Below are 27305 nucleotides of genomic sequence, written 5' to 3'. Positions count from 1 at the left end.
TTAGAATAGAAAAGAAAATGTATGGTCTTTTGGCTCCCTGGGCGGAATCTCTGGCAGCTTGCCCGAAAAAGTGCCGCATACTCGCCACCGCCGGCGTTCACGCGAAGATTGATCCGCTTTCTTTTTATGTTACAGCATTTCATGCGACGAATCCGAGCAAAACGCCAACAACGAAACTTACTCCTACAAATGCAACATTTGCGGCAGGCAGTTTATGATGAAATATTTCTTCCAACGCCACATGCAAGTTCATAGCGATGGTCCGCGGTTTCAGTGCGATATGTGCGATGAAAAGTTCTACCTTATCCACATGTTCCAACGGCACCAGTTACGTCACACGGGCGAACGTCCGTACAAGTGCGACATCTGTGGGAAAACATATGTAATGGCGCACCATTATAGGACGCATTTGATATTGCATACTGACGAGTTCAAGTGCGTTGAATGCGACAAACGCTTCGATTCCCAATACGGACTCGATAGGCATCGAAGGGCGCAGCATACAGACGAACGACCGCACAAGTGCGAAATATGCGGAAAATCTTTCCTACTGGCGAGTTACCTGGAACGACACGTTACCACCCATACTGGCGAGCAACGTTTCAGTTGCGACATCTGTGGTAAACGATTTACCGCAAAATACAATCTGGACGGCCACGTGAGAACTCATACGGGCGAACGTCCGTTCAAGTGTGACATATGTGGCAAAGCATTCGGTAGACTCAGTGCCTGCCAGTTACACCGTGCAGCTCATACTAAGAATCGTTCGTTCAAATGCGACAGCTGTGGTAAAAAATTCGCCGTCAGTGCGCAGCTCAAACGGCACATGGTATCACACAGTAGTACACGTCCACATAATTGTGACATATGCGGTAAGGGATTCTTGTACCATAATCACCTGCTCGATCATTATAACCGTCACTACGGCGTACAGCCGTACGAGTGCGAACTCTGTGGATCGAAATATGGTTCGAGGCTCGGTTTGAAGAACCACCGGATGAAGCATACCAACCCGACGACTGATGATCCGTTCAAGTGTAAAGTTTGTGGATTGTTCTTCGCTACGAAGAGCGCTTTCACTCAGCATAAAAAAGTCCACTCCTAAGTATGACGACGGTGTTATCGGTAGATATACAATACATTTTATATCTTACTAGCTAATACCCATCGCGCGTTGCTGCGACTGTCAACGAAATAGGAAAAAAACAATTTGTTCCGAAGCGCCATCACTTATACAGCGAAGACTCGATATTAGCAGCCCCCGATTTTATCAGCCTCAGATAAAAAAAAACCCGTTTAATGTGCTCTAGCGAAGAAAAAAGTCAAATACGAGTACATCCTTTTTTTAGCATATTTTTCAGATTGCAAAGATGCAAAATACGCTAAAATGTTTTTTTTTGTGATTTTGGGCTGGATGACCCCCCTAAAAAGAAATTTATACTAAATAATAAGAAAGGGTCATGAGACTCTGTCTAGGGACTAAAACTGACATTTTAACAGCCTAGATTTATTGAAAAGAAATTTTGCCGTTTTATCGCAGTAAATTACACCTAGGGCGGATCAAACCGAGTCTGTATATGAAATGTAGAAATATGGCTTTTCAGCACAAAGCTATGAGGCTAATATATTTTTAATTTTCTTCTTAACAAACAGTATCCTCGATCATCTTTCAAACCTATATTATTAGGACGGAAAGGTGAATATTTTTATTAGATTTGCACATAAATTAAAGAAATTGGGTCAGCAGGGGCCTACCGTAGGGATTGACGGTATTGTAAACAACATCAAGTCACAATTGATCTAATAATTAACTTGTAATGGTAATATTCCAGACTGATATCGCTTTATACGCATTATATTAGTTCTAACGCAAAATTCGCATTAGAATCATGCGAATTTTCATGTAAATCATGCGCAGTTGACCCCGCCAAGGGCTAAAATCTTGAACTACTTAAAATAATTGGATTAAGTCATAAACTAAGTCAAAATCTGGTTCGTTTCCTAACCCCATACAGAAGGTTATAGATTTTGTACAGAATTTTTTTAACCTGAAAAAAGAAGTGAAAATCGAGGAGACAAGCTCATGCCATACCGTGAGATGTGAGTTCCGCAATAACACAAAGTGGCCGGGGCCCAACCTAAGCACCGGATTCTCTCCACAACAGGCACGCTTTTCAGCATTCCTAGAAGTCAGCCTATAGATTCTCTGCGCACTTTGCCATTCAAAATCTTCGCTCACTGTAGCAAGGGATCGTTTAATCAGTAAATCCTGTGATTCAGCTTATCTACAGGGAAGACCAATTCGAATATCGGTGACCACGCCATCGATCTCAACTTTGTAGGCAGGCATGTAGACGCGGTAGTCCTTTATAAAATACTTGTCGCCAATAAAGCTTTTTGCTTGATTGCTGTTATGGCTGAATATTCGAAATCGTTAAATTACTAGGCTATCAGATTTGTTTTCAATTCCCAATAATTCGGCATTGCACTTTTTCACTTAATTTTTCGTCTTCACCAAGAATCTTCTCCTGGGGAGAAAAATCCCTAATACCCGAAATAATACGATCCCGGATTGCTTGATCCTTGAAGGTATCAAAAGAACAAAACTCCACTTGCAACTTGATAGACTTGATAGACATAACATAATTCTCTAGCGATTCGTTCGTTTGCTGAACGCGATTTGAAAATTTTATACAGTTTTAATCTTTGTACCAAACTAGATGGTTGCTTGACTAATCTACTTTTTAATTATTTAATCATCTCAACATATGAGACGTCATTCCGATTGCCAAGCTGGGTACTGTAATCTCAATTCCGCATATACTAGCGGGTCGGACAAATTGTTAGTTAGTTAGTTAGTTGAGCCATCTCTAATGTTTATGTTTTTTTTCTTTCACTAACAGACCCCTTGGCCCTAATGGTGGTTACATAAATTAATTACATTTCAAAATATTTAATATTTTTGCTATTATCGAATTCCTCGTCTGTATGAAATCAACGGCTATCGCCACAATGTTGAGAGACTCGGTGGCGGTTTTATCCCGTATTTGTCGAAAAATTTTCATGTCGTTAGCGAATGAAAGGCGTAGTCCTTGTAATTTGATATTTACGTCATTAAAGTAGAGGAGGAATATGAGTGGGCTCATAGGGCTTCCTTGTGGGATGCCGGATGTAGCGAAGAATGGTGCAGATAGACAGTCCTTAATGCTGATTTGGAGTTGCCTTCCATCGAGGTAATTTAATATAAAAGGAACGATTAAAATTTCCCGCCAATTTGCTGCTGGTTTGGACTTATCTAACTAGCATTAAGTTGGTGTTGGTTACTGACGAGGAGAATCTGAAACACCAAAAAAAACCATACTTATAAGCTGATTAACACGGTTTCAAGCTCGAACATATAAACGCTCATTCCCACGCGATCGTGATGTCCCACGCCCGCACATCTGAATCGTACACGATCCGAATCACGGCCCACAGCAATTGGCCATGGGCAGTGCTTTAGTGGGTGACATTGCAATTGTAGTTAGTGATTCCGACAGGGAACCCTTCCGAGAACACAGCTCCAGTAGGACAACTCTAAAAAAAGTGTATAACCCGAAGTCAGGTTTGGAATGCTAACATGCTCAACAAATAATTCATTTTTTTTTTTTTTTGGTTTTGCCTTTCTCCTATGGAAAGGTTATGCAATCACTCTGAACATCGTGAGCTTAATCCCGGCCCGGAGGGCCGTCTGTCATATACCATTCGACCCAGTTCGTCGAATTCGGCAAATGTCTGTGTGTGCGTATGTATGTATGCATGTATGTATGTATGTAACCAAAAATATGCACATCGGTTGCTCGGAGATGGTTGAACCGATTTCATCAAACTTAGTCTCAAATGAAAGGTACAATGTTCCCATAGGCTGCTTTTGAATTTCATTAAATTCCGATTTACGGTTCCGGAGTTATGGGTTAAAGATTGCAGACACACTGCGAATTTACATTTTTGACTTTCCCCTATAGAAAGGTTATGCAATCAGGAGGGCCATTTTTTTTACTTATACAGGTTTTCTGTATTTTAACAGGGGCGTAATTAGGGGGATATGGTGAGGGGTACTCCCTCTTCCCCACATCACTCACCAACTTTCCCTAAACCGCCCGTCGCTCATCATGTACCTCCCTAACCGAATAAAATTTTCTAATTCCTTCAGAATAAATTTTCCTAGTGGGTCTGACCAGTCAAAAATTTGGTTTCAAATGATTCTGAGTTCAGAAACTAATTTAAAATTTCTTAACAAGTTGAAAAATTTTGGTGGGGTTCAAACTCCCGAACCTTCCTCCTGGATCCGCCGCTGATTTCAAGTGTTTCAGCGTCGACACATAGCAACTCAAGTTCGTAGCTGTCGATTCATTGTACGTATGTGTAAATCGCACTGAATATGTAATAGACATTTCCACCATTCCACCAGGCACAATTAGCCCACTAGGTGGATTAAAGCGGGTTTTTTTGACGCAGGTGTCTTATTTAATACTTATAGATATACATCGAAATGGTGAGTTGAGCTAAAACAGTTGTGTGAAAGGAATTTCTCCCAGAGGCGGGACTCGAGCCTGCAACCCTTGGGACTCTAGCCCGTGGGCCCAGGGATAGCGTAAGAGTTTGCGCATTGGGCCGGAGTCCCTGGTTGCAGGTTCGAGTCCTGCCTGCGGGGGGATTTTTTTTTACATAGTGGCTTTTGATTAACTCACCATTTCGATTTGTTTTCTTCGTTGGATGCCACCAAAAAAGTCTTGCAACAATCCAACCGGGCGTCAACAACATCAACCCTACCGGCATACTCTGATCGACGAGCCAAGCCATCAGCGGCCAAAAACAATGAACAACTTTGCTCATCGAAAGCAAATGGAACCAAACTCCAAAAAAGCATGATTTTACGCCAGTCCCTCAAGACGTGTTAATCAAAGCCGTGTAGTATCCGGTGAGCTGAAATCTCTCGAAGTATTTGAGCAAAGAAGAGACACACTGGGTTCAGTTGAGGTATCTCTTCCTGCTGAAGGCCGTAGTTGACTAAAGTGACTTGAAAATTTTAGCCAATATCTGAGTATTATTTGGTTTGTCCTTTATCTGGTTAGAAAATCTCTATCGAAGTTACATTTTTTCGCAGACCGTGGGAATGAAGCTATGGGCATGCCCCAGGTTCAACTTTTCTGAACTGCCGATGGTGACTATAATACAATGTGTTGGGCTCTTCCGGATGTTGTACAAAAATGATGACAGACGACATTTCGGGTTTTTTGAACGATAAATTAATTTCTAGTATGAACGTGCAGCACATCATCACGGTTCAGTTATGGAAATAGACAATAAATATTTCTGTTCTAACAATCTACCGTGATTTGTTTTGTTTCACGGAATCTTACGCGTTGTTAGAATACACATGTAGATGATCACTTTCCTTGCTGATATATAACGGATCGTTGCTTAACCCTTTCATGCCCAACTTTCAAGAAACACAAAAAACCTTTTTTCATAAAGATAAGTGCTTCCATCGCAGTGCTAGAAGCTGCGCAAGGTTTACCTTCCAATGCTTATTACAATTTTCCTAGAATTTTTACATTAGCCCAATTACGCGAAAAATGTAGTCGAAAACGGTCTAAATTTATAGGTTTTATCAGTTTTCAATAATATTGCAAAATAACGAAGATATATCAAACTTTCAGTTTTCGTCGTCAACGTAATCTATCCCTGGCAGCACTTCAGTTTTAGAGCTAGTTCTTGTAACTTTTTGTGCTCCAACGAAGATAATAGTCACATTTATTAGCCTAACTTGTTTATGGGAGCAATTCTTGCCTAAACCAAAAGTTATAGTTGCTTAAAAACGTTGTTGTCCACAAACGACATGGGCATGAATGGGTTAAATATCTGGTTCATCCTTCTATGCTATATTTCACCCTAACGAGGAAAATTTGGTAAAAACCAAAATTTCTCGCTAGGGTGAAAATTTGTTGGTAAAAACCAGTCTTTGTACAGGAGGGCACAAATCCTTATTTCATACTGTGTTGCGTTTCGGCTTCGCCTCCTCAGAAACCAACACTAACTTATTGTCGGAATAAACAGAACTTCTGCTCGAACGGGACATCACGTTTGATCAGTCGTTCGATTGAAATACAAGGCGCTAATCTATTCCGACAATAAGTTAGTGCTGGTTTCTGATGAGGCGAAGCCGAAACGCAACACAGTATGGTTCATCCTTGATCGTTATTGTCGGCAGCAAACAAGCGCAATTTACTGAACTAGACATACTTCGTCGACTGTATTAAGAAGCGGCATGCCACAATTCGGCAATCAAGTATGTGACGTTTCTTGAACCCATTTGGCTAGTCCTCCCTACTCTCTGATTATCTCCAACGTGACATTCTTCGTTTGTTTGCTGCTTTGATGGCATTGTAAGTGAGGACGTATCCACCGGGTGATGCCAATCGGGTTGACATTGCTTTGAAGTGAGCAAACAAATTTCTATATTTATTTGGTGCTTGTTTGACCAACTAGGGAACTAATCTACGGGGCATTAGGTGTGCGTGGGGAGGACGCATGGTCTTGTCTGAGCGGAGTGATGACTTCAGGCATGTATTAGTGTTAAGAATTGACCATTCGCGAGAGTGATCGAAGGCCAGTTATCGTTTTCCTCGGCCATATCATCACGAAGAAATTTATTTCATATCCTTGTAGCGAAAACGGTCGATATTGTTTAGTAGTGGCTCCAGTTTGTTTCCACTCTTGTTCTTTTCAATTCGAGATTTTTTGTTGCTTTTCGTTTTGTTGGTTCAATTCTATTATATAGCATCGCTCAGAAGCTAGTAGTACTGTGAACTATCTCATGTTAATCAGCACCGACACGATAGGAAACCACGAAAAATTCGTCGCGTGGTAAAAAAGTGAACGTTGTCGATTTATTAAAATTTAAGCAATCCTTCTCATAATCGGCTATCCGGAGTTCAATTTGCATATTTGGCCAATCGTATTAATACGACAAATAATAAATTTCCCAAATCCTCGGCAACCGGTTGCCCAGAGCAATTATTCCATGGCCTAGGGGCAGATCACTTGTGATGCATTTTTAAAAATAACCAAAATAAATGCATTTCTTTCCATCAAAATAGAAATTCGTAATGTATTTTGCGTTGCGTGTAAGACGTCAAAACCCTACAAAAAAAATCAGCCCTACATTCAACAAAACGTCGAACTAAGTGAATCAGCGTAGGACGTTTGTTAAACAAAATTTTCTGAGAGGGAGTGCAAAGGTTGATGCAAAAATGGAAATTAAATACATTTTTTCTAATTTGATGCAAATTTGTTATACATTTCTAGAGTGATCTGCCCCTACAGGTATTGGCACACTTACTAACACTTACTCTCCTCTGCCCGTCATACATGTGGAGATGCAGAGGTGTATTGTATCGGACTAATCCAGACCTTTCCCAGAAGATCTGCATTCGGACGTGACCGGCGTCGGTTTTGATCAGCATGTAGGTGTGCGCCGATGCATTTTTAATCGGCGGCGGCGTAAGCGACATTTTTGGCCGGCGGCGTTGACGGCGTCACGCCGTTGGACCCTACCGGCGGCGGCGCGCCGGCGTGACGAATATTGACGCCTATGTAACTAAAAAAAATTCTTGACTGTACAATTACTTTCCCAAATTTTCGGTTTCTATTGTAACAGACTTCATACATACAAACAAACGTTACAGCTTAAAGAAAATCTAAAAAAATCATCGCCCACGATGTACTAGCGACATCTGTTGAACACATTGCACAAAATGTAATTCTCGCAACCATATCAATTTTTTTTTCAACGGAAGCTCCAATAGTGCCCACCCTGCTTGCCAAATGCAAGATAATAAATGAAAGGTGGAACTATTTTTACAGTTGTAAAATTTGAAGAACGAAATAGAAAAATTGTCGATGTCGCATACTACGACTTCGCATGAAATAATGATTGCAATGGACAAATTTGAAGAGTGCAGAGTAACGACTGTATTTCAATGACCCATAATAATTATTTATTGTTCTATATTTGGGAAATTAAGCAACGGTAAAATTTTTTTTGTTTTGTTTGAGGAAATTAATTGTTGTTGTCGTTTCATTGTTTTTTGTTTCTATTTAGTCATCTTTACCGTAAGCCCGGGGACAATTGACAGCTCCAATATATTGAATTCATGAGCAAATTTTGGGGGTGATATGGTGATTTTTTTTTTGCTGCTAGAATTCTGATAAAAACACAAATTCTATTCAAAACGAATTGTTAAGCTTGGTGGTGATGTACTTTCATTGGCCAAAATGTTTTTTATTTACGATTCTCGAGATAAAAAGCACTAATGATTTAACGATTTCAAACTTCACACAACAAGAAATCCAAAACATGTTTAGGAAGGAAGAGACCCAGTTGTTAAAACAGACTTCCAGCTAAATATTAATAAGATTTATGTAACTTTGCTGATGGTTTTCAGTTAGGGATAAATTTATTCTCTAATAATAGTTTTCTTTATTCACATTTTGGAATAAGCTTTTTCTAAATGTTGTTCTAGCCGCATTGACGGCGTTCATAACACACGTAACGAAACACGCTTTTCTCTTGAAACTTTTTCGTTTCGTTGTTCGTGGTACTCATACAGAGAAGGCATACTAGCGCCACCATCAAATCGGTGGTGCATATATGAAACAAGCACTATCTGTCAAGTTGTCCCTGGGTTGTTTACCATCGCTCTTTTAGAATCCCGCAGATATCAGGTACCCTAACACGAGGCGTTATTATTGGTATTACTGCGCAGAAATGTCACTTTTAATGATCGTGTAAGGACACCTTTCAAGGTAGACACATTACTTCATTTTCCAGGCTGGCGTTTACTTTTACTTCTTATAAGTAAAAAAACCGCCACAATGATAAGGAATACGATTCCCTGGTACTACATTTTCTTACAACGTACGATCTGCTTCTATCTTGAGTGCAAAGTATGCTCGATGTGCTGCAATCATACAGTTCTACACCCTGACGAAACCTAAATATACAGTTACTATCAATCATAATCATTCCACGACTCGACGTGTTAGCTCCTGTTAGGTTGAAACTGATCACTAAACAAGTCTGATTGAAAATGGCCTGAGCGTATCTCTAGTTTTCGTAGCACCTGCACCACGCCAATTTCTCCAGCAGTTCCGGGGACCAACAAATTCTAATCCATTGCATACATTCGATACACCGAATCAATTAAATTACTAACATACTGTTATGTGCTTAGTCACCGATTGGCATCGTGTTGTAACTTAAGAAATGGTTGTGAATAACTCCCACCTTGGGCACTTCGACAAGAATGAATTTCACATTTCCGGCCCATATTGTTTGTTTTGGTTTGCATTACATTAAAAAGACCGTAACGTTTTCGGGTGGGTGCGGAAACTAAGTAACGCATTTAGCTCTGTGTCAAAATCTCTTCACTAACGCCACCAATTTGTAATTGAAATCGACCTTTTTTTTCTACGAGTGATGAAAATTCATCTCGTGTTACGTCTTATTTGTCTGTGATACCGGGCTGGTGCAAATCACTGAAAATCTTTCTTGAGTGGGGCTAGATCATACGATGCATAATTTATGAGACTAGAAATCTTACCCTCTGCATCGCCACATCTGTGCACCAGCGTCGTGAAAAGTCAAGATCACTTTGCTCAACTATTCTTCAAATTTTTTTTTTTAAAATAGGTAACGATTCAATCAATTATAAATGAACCACGTATTGAAAATAATTTTTATGTTTTCACAAAACTAGTTCACGCAAAAAAAGATGCCATACTCAAATGTTTAGTAGGTGGTTGTGTCTGAATATGTTTAATATTTTTATGATTCTAATTCATAACTCGATGAAACATTAATTTGTATTAACTTTATTGACTAAAACAGTCAAGAATTGAACGACGTGCAAGGATTTTCGTAAATTCTCGTCGTGTTATCGTGATATTTTAGTCTTGAGCTTACCGTTGGATTTTTTACACAGAGTCACGTGTCTTATAGTTTTCTAAATTATTTCACTGACATGAATTGTGGTTAGGTAATGTATTTTCCTCAGCGCAGTTTCATTTAATTCCGAACATTTCTCTGAATTTTAACAAAGGAATAACAGGGTTACAGGTCCTAGTAATGTCTTTGTATCTAATGCTCGTGCCTATGAGACTGGTTGCTAGCAGTTGTACACAATAGCTCACATAGAAATTTCAAAACCAAAAAGCAGAGCGAATAATCCATGAATAATAGTCTGAGTTCCTTGTATTTTTTTACGTAAGTATAATAAAATTATGTGGAAAATTAATTACTTCATGAATTACATCATGAACAGTTTCACGAGCTCGACTGGTGAATCGTGTGTAGCATATTAGGAATTAAGAATCGGTTAAAAAATCAATGAATAATACACTGCGTTCCAGTGAAATTGATTAGGTGCAAAGATTAGGATCAGGAACATAATCGTAAATTTCAGGCACATATATCTTGAAAGTGGAAGTTTTTTTTTAATTTGTGGACCATTTCACGCACACGAATGGTGAGTTGAAACTTATATGCTCACAATCATAACCAGTTGACGAAGCAAGAATGGATCTTTGAATTATATAGCGAGTGTCGTGTAATGGTTTTCAAGAAAATATCAAGATTATTTTAATTTTGTAATCCAATTGACGACCACTAATACCAAATAATGATCAAGATGTGATAAATCATGAATCAGTTAACGTCGTATATTCGGTCCATAGACAATGTTCCTAGATTTGTGGATAAAGTTATGAGCCAATAATTTTAGAGCTCGCGAATTGTCGGCGCGGGAAAAATGCACCGGCGGCGCGCCGCCGACCTACCGTTCGGCGTCGGCGTACATTAAAAATTACCGGCGGCGGCGGCATGGCGCGGCGGCGCACAGGTCTAATTATTCCCAAACATGTTGTTCTAATAAACATTTTGCAACCTCGATTGGTTCTGGTCAATAACGGAGTAGCAACAATGGGTGATCTCTTATGATTATGATAAAATAAAAACGTCTTCGTTAGAATTTGATGGCGGCTCTTGCTACACCACAATCAGCGAAGATTTCTAGCTGTTTATGAAGTACATACTTCACCCAAAAAAAAACGGCCAAAACTCACGAGAAAAGTCTTATTGCCTTTTTTAATGTTTGATTCGCTGTTACTCGACATTGGGCATATATACCACAAATATGTTGATTTCCCTACCCAATGTTAAGGCCGGTTTCCAACCTCTGAGTAGAATCATATGAATGTAGTTCGCTTGGAAGAAAATCTGGCGCTGTCATAATACTTGTAGGTCTGGCAAACAGATTCGCCGCACCTCTCTTTGTTTGAATTTCACCATCAATAGCTCAGGGAAGCTACTTAGGACCATTGATCTTTCTACATTACTTCAATGGCGTATATTTGCGCTAAAGACTCCTCGCTGGTCTTTCGCAGACAAATTCAAACTATTTCATCTCATCTGCTCAATTGAGGATTACCGATTTCTTCAACAATGGTTTGAAACATTCGCTGATTGTGGTGTAACAAGAACTGCGATTGAATTCTCACGAAAGACAGAGCTCTGTCTGACTGACACCCAGAAATATTTTATGACAAATTGTGTTCGGTGCAGAAACACCAAAAGCACACAAAATCTGTGATCTCAAGGCTTCTTGTTATGAAACATGCTGTACCAATGAGAATTCGGCAGAATCGCCAAGGGTACGAATAAGCACGCCACCAGACGTACACTCGAAGATTGATGTTCTCTTTCTGTTACAGCATGTCAGACGGCGAATCCGAGGAAAATCACAGCAACGGAATGTACAAATGCAACATATGCTACGCGAAATTTAAGAAGAAATCTTCCCTTCAACATCACATGCGAATTCATGCCCGGGGACCACAGCATCGGTGCGATGTATGCGGAAAGGAATACTACCACAAGCACTTATTAAACAGTCACAAGATCCGTCACACGGGTGAACGACCATTCAAGTGCGAGATTTGCGGGAAAACATATGCACTGGTGCACCACTATAGGACACATTTAGTGTTGCACACTGACGAGTATAAGTGCGACGTATGTGGCAAATGCTACGATTCCCAATACGTGCTCGATAGGCATCAAAAGGGGAAGCACACAGGCGAGCGTCCGCACAAGTGCGAAATTTGTGGGAACTCTTTTCTGCTACCGAGTTACTTAGAACGCCACATGACCACACATACCGGAGAGCAACGTTTCAGTTGCGACATCTGTGGTAAAAAATATACCACAAAATACAATCTGGAAGGTCACGCTAGAACCCATACGGGCGAACGTCCGTTCAAGTGTGACGTATGTGGTAAGGCATTCGGTAGACTCAGTGCCTGCCGGTTACACAGTGCGACTCATGTTAAGAATCTTTCGTTCAAATGTGACAGCTGTGGTAAAAAATTCGCCACCAGTGTGCAGTTCAAGCGACACATGGAATCACACAATGGTACACCATCACATAAATGCGGCATATGCGGTAAGGGGTTCATAACCAAGAGCCGCCTTCTCGAGCATTATCAGTGTCACTCTGGTGAACGGTGGCACGGATGCGAAATCTGTGGATCAAAATACGCTTCGAAGAGCGGTCTTAGGTACCACCGGAGGAAGCATACCAACCCGACGTCGGATGATCCCTTTCAGTGTGAGGTTTGCGGAACGCAATTTGCCACGAAGAACGCTCTTGTTCATCATAAGATAGTGCATTCGTAAAGATGGCGGTGGTTGCTGGAAGAAACTTGCTCTAGAATTTAATATACAATCCGTAAATGGTAGGGATGATACGAAGTTCAATACATGTCCGCTTAGATATCAATATTTTCGAAGTTAATCCACCTTAACAACTGGGTAGGAAGCCTTGACTATCGAACGTTTGTAGCCGCCTTTTCTCAATGTATTGATTTCAGGTTATCACAAGTCACTATCTTAGTATAGAAGGATTCATAATTACCTTCACAAAGGAAATTCGTCGATTACAGTGGTAGCTAGGGGGGAAACAAGAAAACGACGCTTATATCTAGGAATATGAAAGAATACTTATTCTCCTCTTGCTAACTACTGTCTTCGATTCTCTTTCAAACCTACCTCACTACTTCAGAAAATTGAACATTTTCGGACGAGATTTGAATTATAAATTAGTTCAGTAGGTAGAACGTTATTTATATTTAAGCTGAGACGTGCGCCAAAAGCACACAAATTCGGTGACCCCAAAGGGTTTTCCTTATGGAACATGCTATACCAATCAGAGTACGGCAGAATCGCCAAGCGTACGACAAAAAAAATAAGCGCACCACCGTACCCGTACACTCGAAGATTGATCCAGTTCTCTTTTTGTTACAGCATGTCAAACGACGAATCCCAGGGAATGGCCAGCAGAGGAGTGCACAGATGCCGCATTTGCTACTGTAGGTTTAAGAGGCAATCTTCCCTCCAATATCACATGCGAATTCATGCCGGAGGACCACAGCATCGGTGTGATGTTTGCGGTAAAGAATACTACCACAAGCACACATTACAGAAACACCAGTTCCGTCACACGGGCGAACGACCATTCAAGTGCGAAATTTGTGGGAAAACCTATGGCGTAGTGTACCACTATAGAACGCATATGATTTTACATACCGATCAGTTCAAGTGTGAAGAATGCGGCAGGCGCTACGAATCACAATACGTACTCGATAGGCATCGAAAGTCGAAGCATACTGGAGAGCGACCCTACAAATGCGAGATTTGCGAGAAATCTTTCCTACAAGCGCGCTACTTGGAACGACACGTGACCACACATACTGGCGAGCAACGTTTCAAGTGCGACATCTGCGGTAAAAGATTTACCTCAAAAGACTATCTGGAAGTTCACGTGAGGAGTCATACCGGTGAACGTCCGTTCAAGTGTGACAAATGTGACAAGGCATTCACCAGACTCAGTACGCTTCGACAACATGGCGCGATGCATACCGACGAGCACCCATTCGAATGTGAAGCCTGCGGTAAAACATTTGCCCTCAATTCGCAGTTCAAACAGCATATGGTATCACACAGTGATGTACGGCCACATAAATGTGGACTATGTAGTAAGGGCTTTCCGACCCGGCATCGGCTTGTCGAGCATTACCGTTGTCACTCCGGGGAACGACTGCACGAGTGCGAAATCTGTGGATCGAAGTACGGTTCGAGAAATGGTTTGAAAAATCATCGGAAGAAGCATACCAACCCGTCGACGGACGATCCGTACAAGTGTGAGGTTTGCGGAACGCACTTCGCCACGAAGAGTGCGCTTACTCACCATAAGGTAGTGCATTCCTAAGCGTAACGATGGTTAGCGGGAGAGAAGGTTTACATTTTGCTCCAGAAAAAAAATTAATTATGTATAAACAGGATAGATCACAGGCCTAAAAGTCTGTCGACGTTTTTCCCTGTAATATCTTCCACCGGACACGAGATTTTGACGGTTCAAAGTGTCCAGAATCGGACGGGCTTCAACAATGATTTATCAAGGAATACTATTCCTCATTAACTGTACCGATATCGGTGCTGTTCAGTCGAATTTCTCTATAAAAGTATTTCATCTCCGTAAACCAGCAGCTCGCTGTTGAAAATCCGAGACGATGTCTTCGTACCTTACAAATTATAGTACATCTGTAAGACTTGGAAGTGCATTGTCAGATTCTTTCACCATCACATCGGATTCACTCAAAGGAGCCACCTCGGACCTCTCCTCTTTGTGCTCTTCGTGAATGATCTTTGCAGCGAAATGACATCGTGTAGACATGATTTAAATTTATCGCCTCATGACAACCCTGTTGCGCACTTCAGATGAATATCGATAGAATCATGGTGGAAAAGAAACGGAGTATAGTCACAAAGAATTAGAAATGCGACGTAATTACTTTCACGAGAATACACTCGTCGATTGTGTTTCAATATGCAGTGAGGGCTGCCCCAGTTAAATTAATTTCATTCGTCAAGGACCTGGATGTTACATTCGACCGTAATCTATGCTTCATCGAATGCTTCAATGCAATAACTGCTAAGGCTTTTGCAGTACGTAAGCCACTGTACATCACTGGCATTCGGCATACGAAAATATGGAGTTATCGTTAGAGTCCCGTTTCACACCACACACATTGATCGCACAGACGGGTTCAGAAGTGCTTCGTTTGGTTTGCACTTCGACGGCTTCGCTGGCGAAATCGACTTAAACTTCCACAGTCTGAGCATTGATATGCTACCATCAATCTGAGTACACTACGTAATAAGAGAGTTCTTTTGCGGCGATTTTTTGTGCTCGATCTTCTCGCAGACTGCCTTGTGCTTCGGGAAAAACTGGACTTCAAAGGCCTTTGTGACTTTTCTAAGCGCTCTACTCATTGCCCGCATTCCCTTGGATGTTTTCTATCAGCTCTTCAAAAGCGTTTATCACCTTTTTGAAACGTTCAACTCTAAAATTAGTTTAAGCTGGCATAATATCTTTAGTCTGTGCGATGCTTTTTTTTATTCGAAGACAATATATATCAACCAGAATTGCTATGTCATTTTTTCATTTTCATGATGGAAAGGGAAAGGTAGATGAAGCATGAGCATGATGATAGTACACATAGTAGTTGCTACTCCGTGATTGATCAGAACAAACGAAATTGCCCAAAGAATCCATAAAAAGGGCCTGGGAGTTCCTATCCATTCTCAATGTGCACGTTTCGGGGGAGTTCTATATTTTTAAATACCCATAACGGCGCCGGCCGTTTTTACTGTTATCGGGGAAGAAAAGGAATGTTAGTGTAACAAACGTTGTTATAGAGACCGTGTATATTTCGGTATATCCACTTTGTCACGGGAAGGACTTTTCAAGAGCAGCATGGGGTAAAAAGTTATACAAATCTGTATTCACCTTGATAAGTGATATGACCTATGTGTTATCATGTGTTTATTACTCTCGGTAGCTGGTTGCCGAGAATTTATGGTAAATTTATGATTTGTTGAATTAACTTGAAAATTGCAGCTCCGGACAGCCGACTGGCGACAGTGCTTCTTACACACTCAATTCTGTTCGGTAATTTTCGCACAGTTGAATAGTTAGAGTAGCTATAATTTACTGACCTTCAGCAATATATTTTCCGAGTTTCAGTAAAACAAACGTCACTTCTACTATGATCTCAGTAGAACCTTTGTTTGCTGAGTGCTCAGCTGTGTAAAATTCGGTAAAAGTTACGAGAAAAACTGCGATTCAGTAGAGCAAAATTAAATGAATATGTTTAGTTGAAACAAACGATATATGAACTATTTCATTACTTCTTATTTCTTTATTCGGGCGAAGCACAATATTCTTAGAACAGTACAATACAACAAAAAGCGATTTCCTTGACTGTATCGAAACATTTGTCGAAATAGATATGCTAATACTCATTTCATTGAAGATTTCGTATTACAAGTATTATTTATAGTGTATAAACTTTGGTATGAAAGAACAATTAATGTAATTGATTGATGATTTAATGGATTAAAAGAACACCGATATGACTGCCGCAAATTGGTTTTCGATTCCTTTCGCGAACTTTGAATTCTTAACCCTCATACATGGTTCAACAGTCATCATTCGACTCAGACAAGACCATGTGTATTCCCCACACACATCAAGTGCCCAGTGGATTAGTCCCCTAGTTGGGTAAATAAACAGTAAACAAAGAAATTAATTTGCGGCTTATTTCCATAGATAGCACTGTTGATGAATTACCTTAAAGAAATAGGTGATAAGAGACGCGAACGAAAATAGCGGACCACCGCCCTTGACGGAAAGGGGAAAGGAGATTGAATAAACAGGCAAAGAAATGAAAAATTACAAAATAAAACAGTAAATAGTCTGGATTCTTTATAACCGAGTCCCAATTAACCCTACTGATAAAGTCTTAGATTTTTAAGAAGTTATATCCAAATTTGAGGGGAAAAGTGAGCTAAGTTCGTGATTTTTAGAAGGATTTTCAACAAATCCTTTTTGAAAAAGCGAAAGACAGTTTGTTGGTAGGACTATCGAAGAAGAAAAACAAGTTGAATCAAAAAATATAAAATTTTCGGAGTTATAGCCCTCCCTCAAAGCGTGTTATTTTGCAGAGGCTTGCAGCGAATACTCTCCAAGTCCAACCGTTCAACTGAAATTAAAAAAGTAAAACAAAATTGAAGAAATACGCATTGTGGTGTACTTTAACGTGTATCACAAAAAAAAATTCAATAAAAAACCATGTTAATCGATTTTTGAGGTTTCCAAAATTGTATACCGATTTTTTGCAAAGAATTTGTGAGGAGGATTAAGCTAGATCGTTACGTAACATGTTTTTACTAAACAAAACAAAATATTCCGAAGAATTTGCTACGTAATAGGGGAGGGGGTATAGAGAAATTTGTGATAATTTGTTACATGGAGGGAGGGGTGGTCAATTTTGGGCTATTTTCGCGTTACGTAATTTATGAACGGTCCCTAGTGGAATATTGCAAAAACACGCGGACGAATTGTTCTTTTCTTAACACAGAAAACCATTGTTCTTACTCGAAATAAAATGTTTGAGAAAACATAATTATTATTTAATGATAGAGAGCACTCGTTAGAAGAAAGATAAAATGAATAATAAAAGTGATAAACAAGGCCTGGTAAGGCCTACCAAATATAACATGTTTATAAAGGAAAATTAAACAAATAAATAAATAAAAACACTAAATACGCATCTTTTTATAATGTTTAAATCTATTTGATGCAACCATTATATTAAGGTGAAGCTGTTTGATGGAATGATGGCTTCGGAACACGGTTTACACTGTATACGAAACGGGTCACCGGAATTCAATCGAGCTAACACCTACCCAAATCCTGGAGCTAAGTTATTTGCATGACTAAATACAGTGCAGTGTTTTGCATCTTGTGATGATGTGTGACGACGGGAGGGGGGTAGGAGGTCATGTCAGGCTACGTAGCTTTTCTAAAGGGGAATAACTAACATCGTTTCTTATTTAAAAATAAATTTAGATGGACAGGGGGGAGTTACCGTCAAGCTACGTAATTACCAGGGGGGTATTTAGAGGTTTGTGACGAAATGCTACGATGGGGGAGGAGGTGTTAAAAATTACTCAAAAAATGCTACGTCATTTATGGATGGTCCCTAAGTCCAGTTGAACCGTGCTGGAATTAGCACTTAGAAACATATAATCGCTCTCCCTCGTAGGAGGGGTCCCAATAGCTGGAGTGAATGGTCTCCTTCGAGAGTGGCGCAGAAGCCATCCGCTAAATATTGATTTAGGCTTCGGTTCGCACCGTCTCGGGTTACACACTCGCGTTCGAACCAGCCACTTCCTCGATTCGGAGATCTCGTTCCTTGTGCGGTCTCAGCAGTGCTACCTATGGCGCTTCAGCCATCCTCAAGAGTAGCCGCACCTTGCTACTCCTTCGTTGGCAGCGCTATCTCTAGTCATATTCCTTGGCAGCTACTCAATGCTCATCCTATGTGTCCATTGGTCGATGAGTGTTATACACTGTCGGCAGATTTGAGCGCATGCTGACTTTTGCACTCCGGTAGGTGCGACGATTTTTAAAGTCAGAAAGGAATTTCCCGTTGATTAGAATTTGGCTATTTGATCAAGACCGTCTTCAGGATGCGCGTGCGGAGGAGGAAAGTGCTTCCGACTACCATTTCTCGGGAGGCTGCGAAGTTTACGTGCCGAAGGCCGGGCAATGCATGTTGGTGATGCTGTGGTTGAAGAAACGGCTTTTGATCCTCGCTACACTTATCCTTTCGCTGATCGCCTGCCACTTGGTCACACGTTAGCGCATCTCCCCCACCCCTAGAAATCCGATTGTTTGTTGTTCCGTCGCCCTGGGAGAATGGCGCCAGTAGATGCCTGTTACTTCCACACCTACTCCGCCAGCCAAAGAAAGTTCCGGCAATGGTATGACTTTGAAGTTGTGAGTTTGCAGTTCGTCGAACAGAATTCAGTCGAACCAGGGGTAGCTGTCGGAACTAAGAGTTCCAGGTCCAAAGTTTCTAATCGTAGTTTTTTTTTCGTCTCGTGATCTGTTGCCGATTGTGATATTTTCTTTGCGCCTGTCTCGTCGGAGGACCGTCGTGTGGGTTTTTTTGTTGTACACTACATAACTGACACATGCGGCAGGTATTTAGTTCTAGCTACGGTAGAGTAAAATCGTCCATGTTCGCTCGCATCCTTTCTTTTCGATGCTACTGCAATGGGGGGTAGTACCCAGTCGGCTTTCAGATGATATGTTATCAATAGACGCACGGGGAGGCATGAGATAGGAGCTTGTGAACATTGGGAAGTATTCACCATTTGACGAAAAAGCGCTGTAGAACTATAATTTTTTCCTTAATTTCACTGTAATTTAAATTGATGCTATTTACTGCTCATAGAAGCATAAGAGCTTGTTATAGGGGAACCCTTTGCTATTAAGACTGTGAGGATAATTCGGACCCCATCAATTTCTCAGAAAATCGAAAGACTATTCCGATCATTATAATGGCAAAATCGTGTTTAAAGTAACAAATAAAGTTGAAAAATAACATATTTTGGAAAACTCGAGTCTTCTATATTATGGAATCATTTTTGTTTGGGCGGAAACACAGATATTTTCAAGTCGCTCACCACTTTTGTGCAAAATTACCGATAAATTATTTCACATCTACCCACCTACAAGCGCGATTCCCTCTCCTAGGTTGACGGGTAAGACGGTATTGCAAACATCTTCAAGCATATTTGAGCAGACAATTGCTTTAAGACGGTTATTGCATTACGCCTCGATAGTGGTGCATCGAGGAGACCGAGAGGGTTTATGGGCCTTTTTATGTTTTGTGTTATTTCATACTCTGCACCAGCCCAAACTAACAGTCAGCTAAGAGCCTGTGCACACTGGCGTGGCGGATTGGCGGGTCGCCGTGGATTGACTTTCTGTGGGCTGTGTTTGCAGACATTGTTCAGCAGCTTAACGGCTGTCTTTTTGGGCACGGCTCGCAGTGGAAGTCATTGTGTGTCGATTTATCGGTCGACCTCGTCAACGTGCACAGGCGCATTAAAAAATAACAGTTAAGTAGTTGTGTTGTGTTGTAATAATTGTAGTTTTTAGTACTAGTGTAAAATTGTTATGTGCTAGTCGTATGTCTATCTGTGTATGTGTTCGTCTGAGTATTTGTGGCATATGGGTCAGGGAATGGATGCAGAGCTGGCTTATATGATAGAATAGTGGGTAATCCTTCTTGGGATAACTTTTTACCGGTGTTCCCCTCCCATGGCGTTTTGATGATCCGCATAGACTATTCTGCCATTACCCCTCCTATCATTGACCTTGGACTGACTTGCGCTCTCATTGCCCCACCAAACGCTGCAAAATGAAAATGAATGTACCCACCTACAAGTGCGATTTGCTTAGCTAGGTCCGAATAGCCCCGCGTTTCCCTACAAATTATTGAAACAACTTTGATGCATAACACACAAGCAAAACTACCACTTTTATTAAGTAAGTTTTCAGAAGAGCAGCGATTAGCGAATTTTCATCATTCTAACAATAAGTCGTTTACACTTCCTCTGTACGGTATGTGCCGAAGATCAAATTAATAAATAAGTTTAATTTTCACTCATGAAAACAAGATTTTTTCATACATAGAAATCGAAAAAACAAAATTTGTTAACATAAGAGTTTTTCGCTCTCAGAAAAAATCGATTAACGTCTACACTTAATTTAACAATAAAACTTTTATTTTGAACATTATTTTTGATTAATTTAAAAGTTGTTTGTATTATTACACTAATTCTACAGTCATTGTATTATACACATCAGTTCATTCCAATTTCGTTTGTTCATAAAATCTTGCTTTCTTTCCGAAATCTCCCTACTGATGACCAGGTGAAATTTCTACTTTGGAACGATGGGGTTAACTGATCAACACGAGGAGAAGCTATCACTCCATTTTCCGCAACAAGCTGAACTGGGGAGCGTCCAAACTCCTATACTGCCCATGATCGCAAATCAGTCCCATAATGATAGAAAATCCCATAGAAAATGGGACAAATATGCAATCATGGGGGCTATCTTATACTGAAAAATCTCGGAATTTGCTTTCTCGCCTTCGGCGTCGATTAACGGGAAAACCTTTTTCCTATTCAATTTCGCATCTGTCCGAAACTCATTAGCTTTAAGTTTATGATTTTCATATATACAATTACTGCTGGTAAACCAGTACAGAAATAGTTCAGTTAGTAAAACGTTATTTATACCACAGAGAATAGACATATAAGCTAGAACAAACATTCCCAAAAACCTGTGTAAACATTTAAATGAAAACACGTTGAAATCACCATCGCATGCAGGTTCGCATGTGTGAGTCACCATTGTATACAAGTTTGCACACAAGTCCCGTATAGCGATCGCTGGCCGATCGAAGCGCAGGCCAGTGGCAAGTTGCTACTTGCTGTTGTCATTTTAAAGTGACAGTTTAATTTCTTACACAAGTTGAAAACTTTACTTGTATGTCAGTTTTCAGTGTTTATACTCACAGTTACTTCGATGCAGATTGGATAGAAATGCATTGTAAGTAGAGGTTTGCCCACTAATTGGGTTCCTGTTTATTTGCCCGGCAGACCCCTACTGACAAGGCGGCCAAATTGCTTCCACCAGAATTTCCGATTTCCGTACACAAACAAAATGTAAAAAGAAAGCAAATAAAAAATTTACCGACTTCTATTGCTCCACAAGACTCACCTTCACTGCGGCTGTTGTTTATTTACTGCTGCCGGTGGAAAGACCGAGTGATCTCTCGGTCAAGTTCTCCCGGAGTTATTTCTTTCCGGCACCGGAAGTAGGCAAGACTTTTTTGCGGGAAACCTCTGCAGCGACGAAGCGAGTAGTCGCCGGCTTCACTCACTTTCCGTGAATGGCCCATGTAAACACCCACCGCATTGACCTACATAAGGGGAAACCTTTGTTCACCATGCTTCGTTTTCTCCCCTTCCCTGTGGAGGAGAGCCAGGCTCGTTTGGCTGATCTTCCACAGTGAGAACGGCATGGGTGTTATTTGATTACTTTTTATTTAGCCGTGAAAGCAAGTGGCTATTCTAGACCAGGATATCCGAGCCACGGCTTTTTTCGACGGGAAAAATCTTCCGTCACACATCCGCACTTCGCAGAAAACTATTGTAGCGGTAGTACTTACCCGATCTCACTCGGTATCGACGTCTGACCGTGGTCCGTCATTATCGATTTGAACTACAATGACCGCCTCTCGCACGATTTCAATGAACCGCCCGCTTTTCACCATTGCCGTTGCTGATATCTACCGTTTCGCGGATTCAGTATACTTTTCGACAAGGAAAAATTATAGCCTATGATACTTGTTCACAAACATAAAACAAAATAATCTAACAAATCTGCACAAGCAGAACCCTTCACAAACAAATTCCACAACCAAATGTGAACTGTACAGAACAGCAGTGAGCAGCCTGTTATATAAACAAATACACTCTACGGAGTGTATAGCCAAAACTAGGTATATTTCTACCCAGTGCTAAATTGTTACCCTGGCGGGCTACAAACTTCAAAAATGAAAGTGCAGTACATTTGTCTCGCGGGTACGAAAATCAACTCACCACCAGGCGTACACTCGAAGATTGATCCAGTTCTCTTTTTGTTACAGCATGCCAAAAAACAAATCCAAGAGAAGTCACAGCAGAGGAGCGTTCAAATGCAACATTTGCTACTGTAGGTTTAAGATGCAATCTTCCCTCCAATATCACATGCGAATTCACGCCGAAGGACCACGGCATCGGTGCGACGTTTGCGGTAAAGCTTACCACGTGAAGCACTTATTAAAGAGTCACCAGTTCCGTCACACGGGTGAACGGCCATTCAAGTGCGAAATCTGTGGTAAAACCTATGGCGTGGTGTACCATTATAGAAAGCATTTGCTGTTGCATACTGACGAGTTTAAATGTGATGAATGCGGCAAACGCTACGATAACCAATATTTACTTGATATGCATAAAAAAGGAAAGCACAAAGGCGAGCTACCGTACAAGTGCGAAATTTGCGGAAAATCTTTTCTAGTAGCAATTAACTTGAAACGACACGTGACCACACATACGGGCGAGCAACGCCACAGCTGCGACATCTGCGGTAAAAGATATACCACTAAAGATAATCTGGAAGCTCACGCTAGGTCTCATACCGGCGAACGACCGTTCAAGTGTGACAAATGTGACAAGGCATTCGCTAGACGCAGTACCCTTCGTACTCACGGCGCGATGCATACTGACGAGCATCCCTTCGAATGTGAAACCTGTGGTAAAAAATTTGCCCTCAAATTGCAGTTCAAGCAGCACATGGTATCACACAGTGATGTACGGCCACATAAATGTGGCATGTGTGGAAAAGGATTTCCGTCCCAGTATCAGCTTCACGGACACTATCTGAGTCACTCCGGCGATAAACCGTACCAGTGTGAACTCTGCGGCTTGAAATACCGTTCGAAAACCAGTCTGAGGAACCATCAGAAGAAACATGTCATCCAGACGACGGATGATCCGTACAAGTGTGAGGTTTGTGGACTGAACTTCGCAACGAAGAGTTCTTTCACTGACCATAAAAAGGTGCATTCCTAAAAGGCTGGATCGGATCGACTACACTGTTATCAATGCTCTCGAAATTAAACCACCTCAACAGCATGACACTAGTGAATGTTTGTAACAGCCTTTTCCTAATTAGTTTAAATTTTCCTTACGAAGGAAATTCATCTAAATAAAAAACGTCTTTGTAACTTAAAGATAGGAACCCGAATTAATTTTTATACTCTTAATCAGTATCCCCGATTGACCATCAATCCTACGACTACAGAAAGAATTATAAAAAAATTGAAATAATATAGATTAGTTTGTGCAAAAACACAAAGTTTGTGATCTCAAAGGTTCTATAGAACATCACGAGCTAATAAAAGTACGACAGAACCGCCAGGGGTTCAGCAACAAGCACCTCTCCGTGCCTACACTCCAAGATTGATCCGTTCTCTTTTTGTTGCAGCATGTCAGATGACGAATCCGAGCAGGATAACACCAACGGGACGCACAAATGCAACATATGCTACGTGAAATTTAAGAAGAAATCTTCCCTCCAACATCACATGCGAATTCACGCCGGAGGACCACAGCATCGGTGCGACGTTTGCGGCAAAGCTTACCACCACAAGCACTTATTGAAAAGTCACCAGTTCCGTCACACGGGCGAAAGGCCATTCAAGTGCGAGATCTGTGGGAAAACGTATGGCGTAGTGTACCACTATCGAACGCATATGATTTTGCATACCGATCAGTTCAAGTGCGACGAATGCGACAGATGCTTCGACTCACAATACGTACTCGATCGGCATCGAAAGTCGCAGCACACGGGCGAACGACCGCACAAGTGCGAAATTTGCGGAAAATCTTTTCTAATAGCGCGTTACCTGGAACGACACGTGACCACACATACGGGCGAGCAACGTTTCAGTTGCGACATCTGTGGTAAAAAATATACCTCAAAAGATAATCTGGAAACTCACGTAAGATCCCATACCGGCGAACGTCCGTTCAAGTGTGACATATGTGACAAGACATACACTAGAGTCAACATACTTCGTCTTCATGCTGCGACTCATACTGAGGAGTATCCGTTCAAATGTGACACCTGTGGGAAAAAGTTTGCCGTCAAAATGCAGTTCAAGCAGCACATGGTATCACACAATAGTGCACGACCACATAAATGCGGTATATGTGGAAAGACGTTTCCATCCAGGCACCGGCTTGTCGACCATTATCGTTGTCACTCCGGCGATCGGCCGTACGAGTGCGAACTCTGTGGATCAAAATACGGGTCGAGAACTGGTTTGTTGAATCATCGGAAGAAGCATACCAACCCGACGACGGATGATCCGTACAAGTGTGAAGTTTGTGGTTTGCACTACGCTACGAAGAGCTCTTTTACCCAGCACAAAAAAGTGCATGACTGATTATGACGAAGATTGTCGGTGGAGGCGTAGAACGTTTAACATATATGCATATAAGATTACATTAGTATGTCCCTCACTGTTATCTAAACTATCAGATTTATAGATATAAGTTTTTTAAATAAGTTCAGCATTAAAACCCTTTATAGGTAAATTAAGGTTTACAATGTTTGTAAACTTCTGTTTGATTTCGTACAGAACTTTTTTTTCATAAATATTTACTGAAACAGTTTCAACAAAATAAAAATTTTGTTTTCTCTAGGTGACGGATAAAGATTAGTTTAACAATTTATTATCAACAAAAATTCAAATTGTTGCAGTTCAGCTCTTTTTACTGTATGCGGGCTTAGCAGAGGATTTACAATGAGAAGATCTGAGTAGGCTTCGGTAGAATAAGATGTCAAAAAGTTTCGCTCCCTTTTTTGTTGCTGAAAATTCCAGTCTGTTTTAAAGAAAATTATTGAAAAAACGCCTGGTGGTGATAAAAAACCAGTCGCTAATATTGAAAACGTCATGTGCTAGTGAAAACCATTTTTTGTACGAAGTTGGGGACCCATCAAGGTGTTGGAAAACAAGAAGTGTTCAGGAAGAACCTTTCTCCAAAACTGAACATTATCGTGATTGCTGACTGGGCTAAAGTTTAATCATCTAAGTGCTGACAACCCTAACTTTCGAAATAGCCAAATAGGAAATATTAGAGTTTACGTAAGGAGGATTTCGCTCAAAACTGGAAGTTACATAAGGAAAAATGGCCTGTGTTAAGCCAAAGAGGACCGAGCGCCATTTAGAGATACATGCTCTAAAATCGCTATCGCATCCAACATAGCAACAGCCACATCTAATTATTTTTGGGAACACAAATATCAAACGAAAGCAAATAAGTGGTCTTTAACTTGCAACGTTAATGATAAGTTATCTAAAAATGCATTTTTACATGAAAAATACCAGCAAAAAATTATGGCGCTCAGCTCGGTCTGGCTTAACGCAGGCCAAATATGATACCGAGCCAATGAAATGAAATGAGGCCAGTAAGTAATACATATTACCACCGGCTCCATAATGTTTAAGTTTTTTTGGTAAGTTCCGGGATGATTTGCTTAATTTCCCGAATGTCCATTCCAATCTGTTCTGTAAATCTTTTTTTCGTTTGTCAAAAGAAAAGAAACATAAGATTTGTCTTGCACGTGTACAGAATGATTTGATGCAGTTTTTATTTTCTACAATGTTCTTCTGAAGTTTCGATAGAGTTTAGTGCGAACCCTTTCAAATAATCCATTTTTTTTTATTTATATCATTTTTGAGATCAGAATAGATTTCGTAGGTGCACAGATGTTTTAAATTGTTTATTTTTTACAGTGGTAAGCAGCCGCTATAGGCATAACTGTTCTATGTGCTATGGGTTTCTTTATACACTTGGGCAGCTATACGCAGAGCGATGTGTGGGACGGCTTTCGATTTATTGGAGCGAGTGAAGGCGCTATAACCTAGGCTCATTAGCCAGGGCAAGGTGTAAATCCCTCTGTCCCATCCCAAAGGACCCAAGGAGTGACATTAGCCTTCTTAGACAAGTCACTTTCAACGTTTCATCCTAACCTCCTATAATCTGAAACGGTTGGTGCGGTTGTTCTCGTTTCTTCCTCGTTCAAGTTTCAAAACGATTCGTTGGTTGAACTGTCATTAAATGAATAATTCAACTGCCGTATAATGTTGAAACATCTTCAAACCCAACTTTGCACAGTAGAAATAAAGACCTTTCTCATAACTAGCACCACAAACTGAATGACTTTTCCTTCAAATATTACCATATTGAGGGTTTTCAATTCAGAAAATCTTATCTTTTCATTGATAGTAGGATCACATTCATATTATTATTAAATCTAAACCATTCTTTTATGATTGGTAGGTCTTAGAGCGCCAATTGTTTTCTGCACAACTTGACCACGTCAACATTTCGGGATATTGCATCCGGCTCCTTTCCGATGTTTACCGATCATAGGTTGTGAATGAAGCAACTTGTTCCAGCGATAGCTTGGATGAAATACACGCCATCCCAAGTAACTTTTGAAGTTTTATAGCACACTACAACATGCAACATGGGCATGCCCCAACTAGTGAACACCCAACAAACGAATGTGCGCTGTATCATTTTAAAGCAAAGACATTTATTAACGCCAAACCACATTGTATTCCTCATATAACATGTTCTTAGCCAGTGGAAGAGAAAA

The 27305-nt window shown here is 40.7% G+C and overlaps 6 protein-coding genes across 7 annotated transcripts in view; all 6 read left to right on the top strand.

The window, feature by feature from the left end:
• Positions 1 to 27305, top strand: part of LOC131676165 (zinc finger protein 665-like) — a 57339-nt gene that overhangs the window by 25607 nt on the left and 4427 nt on the right. The window lies entirely within an intron of this gene.
• On the top strand, positions 281 to 1105 carry LOC131676164 (zinc finger protein 708-like). Its single transcript, XM_058955283.1, has one exon. It carries the CDS (start codon positions 281 to 283, stop codon positions 1103 to 1105), a length of 825 nt encoding a protein of 274 aa, XP_058811266.1.
• On the top strand, positions 1097 to 25355 carry LOC131687814 (gastrula zinc finger protein XlCGF8.2DB-like). 2 transcript variants are annotated; one of them, XM_058971909.1, is made up of 2 exons: positions 1097 to 1125; positions 24120 to 25355. In XM_058971909.1, exon 2 carries the CDS (start codon positions 24121 to 24123, stop codon positions 25081 to 25083), a length of 963 nt encoding a protein of 320 aa, XP_058827892.1. In that variant the 5' UTR covers positions 1097 to 1125; position 24120; the 3' UTR covers positions 25084 to 25355. The 2 variants fall into 2 exon arrangements, with proteins under 2 accessions (XP_058827892.1, XP_058827889.1); XM_058971906.1 differs by lacking the exon at positions 1097 to 1125 and adding an exon at positions 23718 to 23781.
• Positions 11816 to 12778, top strand: LOC131676163 (zinc finger protein 728-like). Its single transcript, XM_058955282.1, has one exon. The coding sequence runs from the start codon at positions 11816 to 11818 to the stop codon at positions 12776 to 12778; it is 963 nt and encodes a 320-aa protein (XP_058811265.1).
• LOC131676162 (zinc finger protein 85-like) lies at positions 13407 to 14369 on the top strand. Its single transcript, XM_058955281.1, has one exon. The coding sequence runs from the start codon at positions 13407 to 13409 to the stop codon at positions 14367 to 14369; it is 963 nt and encodes a 320-aa protein (XP_058811264.1).
• Positions 18940 to 24096, top strand: LOC131676161 (gastrula zinc finger protein XlCGF8.2DB-like). Its single transcript, XM_058955280.1, has 3 exons — positions 18940 to 18991; positions 22167 to 22281; positions 22741 to 24096. The coding sequence occupies exons 1-3, from the start codon at positions 18940 to 18942 to the stop codon at positions 23702 to 23704; spliced, it is 1131 nt and encodes a 376-aa protein (XP_058811263.1). The 3' UTR covers positions 23705 to 24096.

Source organism: Topomyia yanbarensis, chromosome 1, assembly GCF_030247195.1.
Source record: "Topomyia yanbarensis strain Yona2022 chromosome 1, ASM3024719v1, whole genome shotgun sequence".
In the NCBI taxonomy this organism is placed as follows: Eukaryota; Metazoa; Arthropoda; class Insecta; order Diptera; family Culicidae; genus Topomyia; species Topomyia yanbarensis.
The sequence above is the reverse complement of the archived record's forward strand: the minus strand, read 5'-3'. Positions and strand labels throughout refer to the sequence as shown.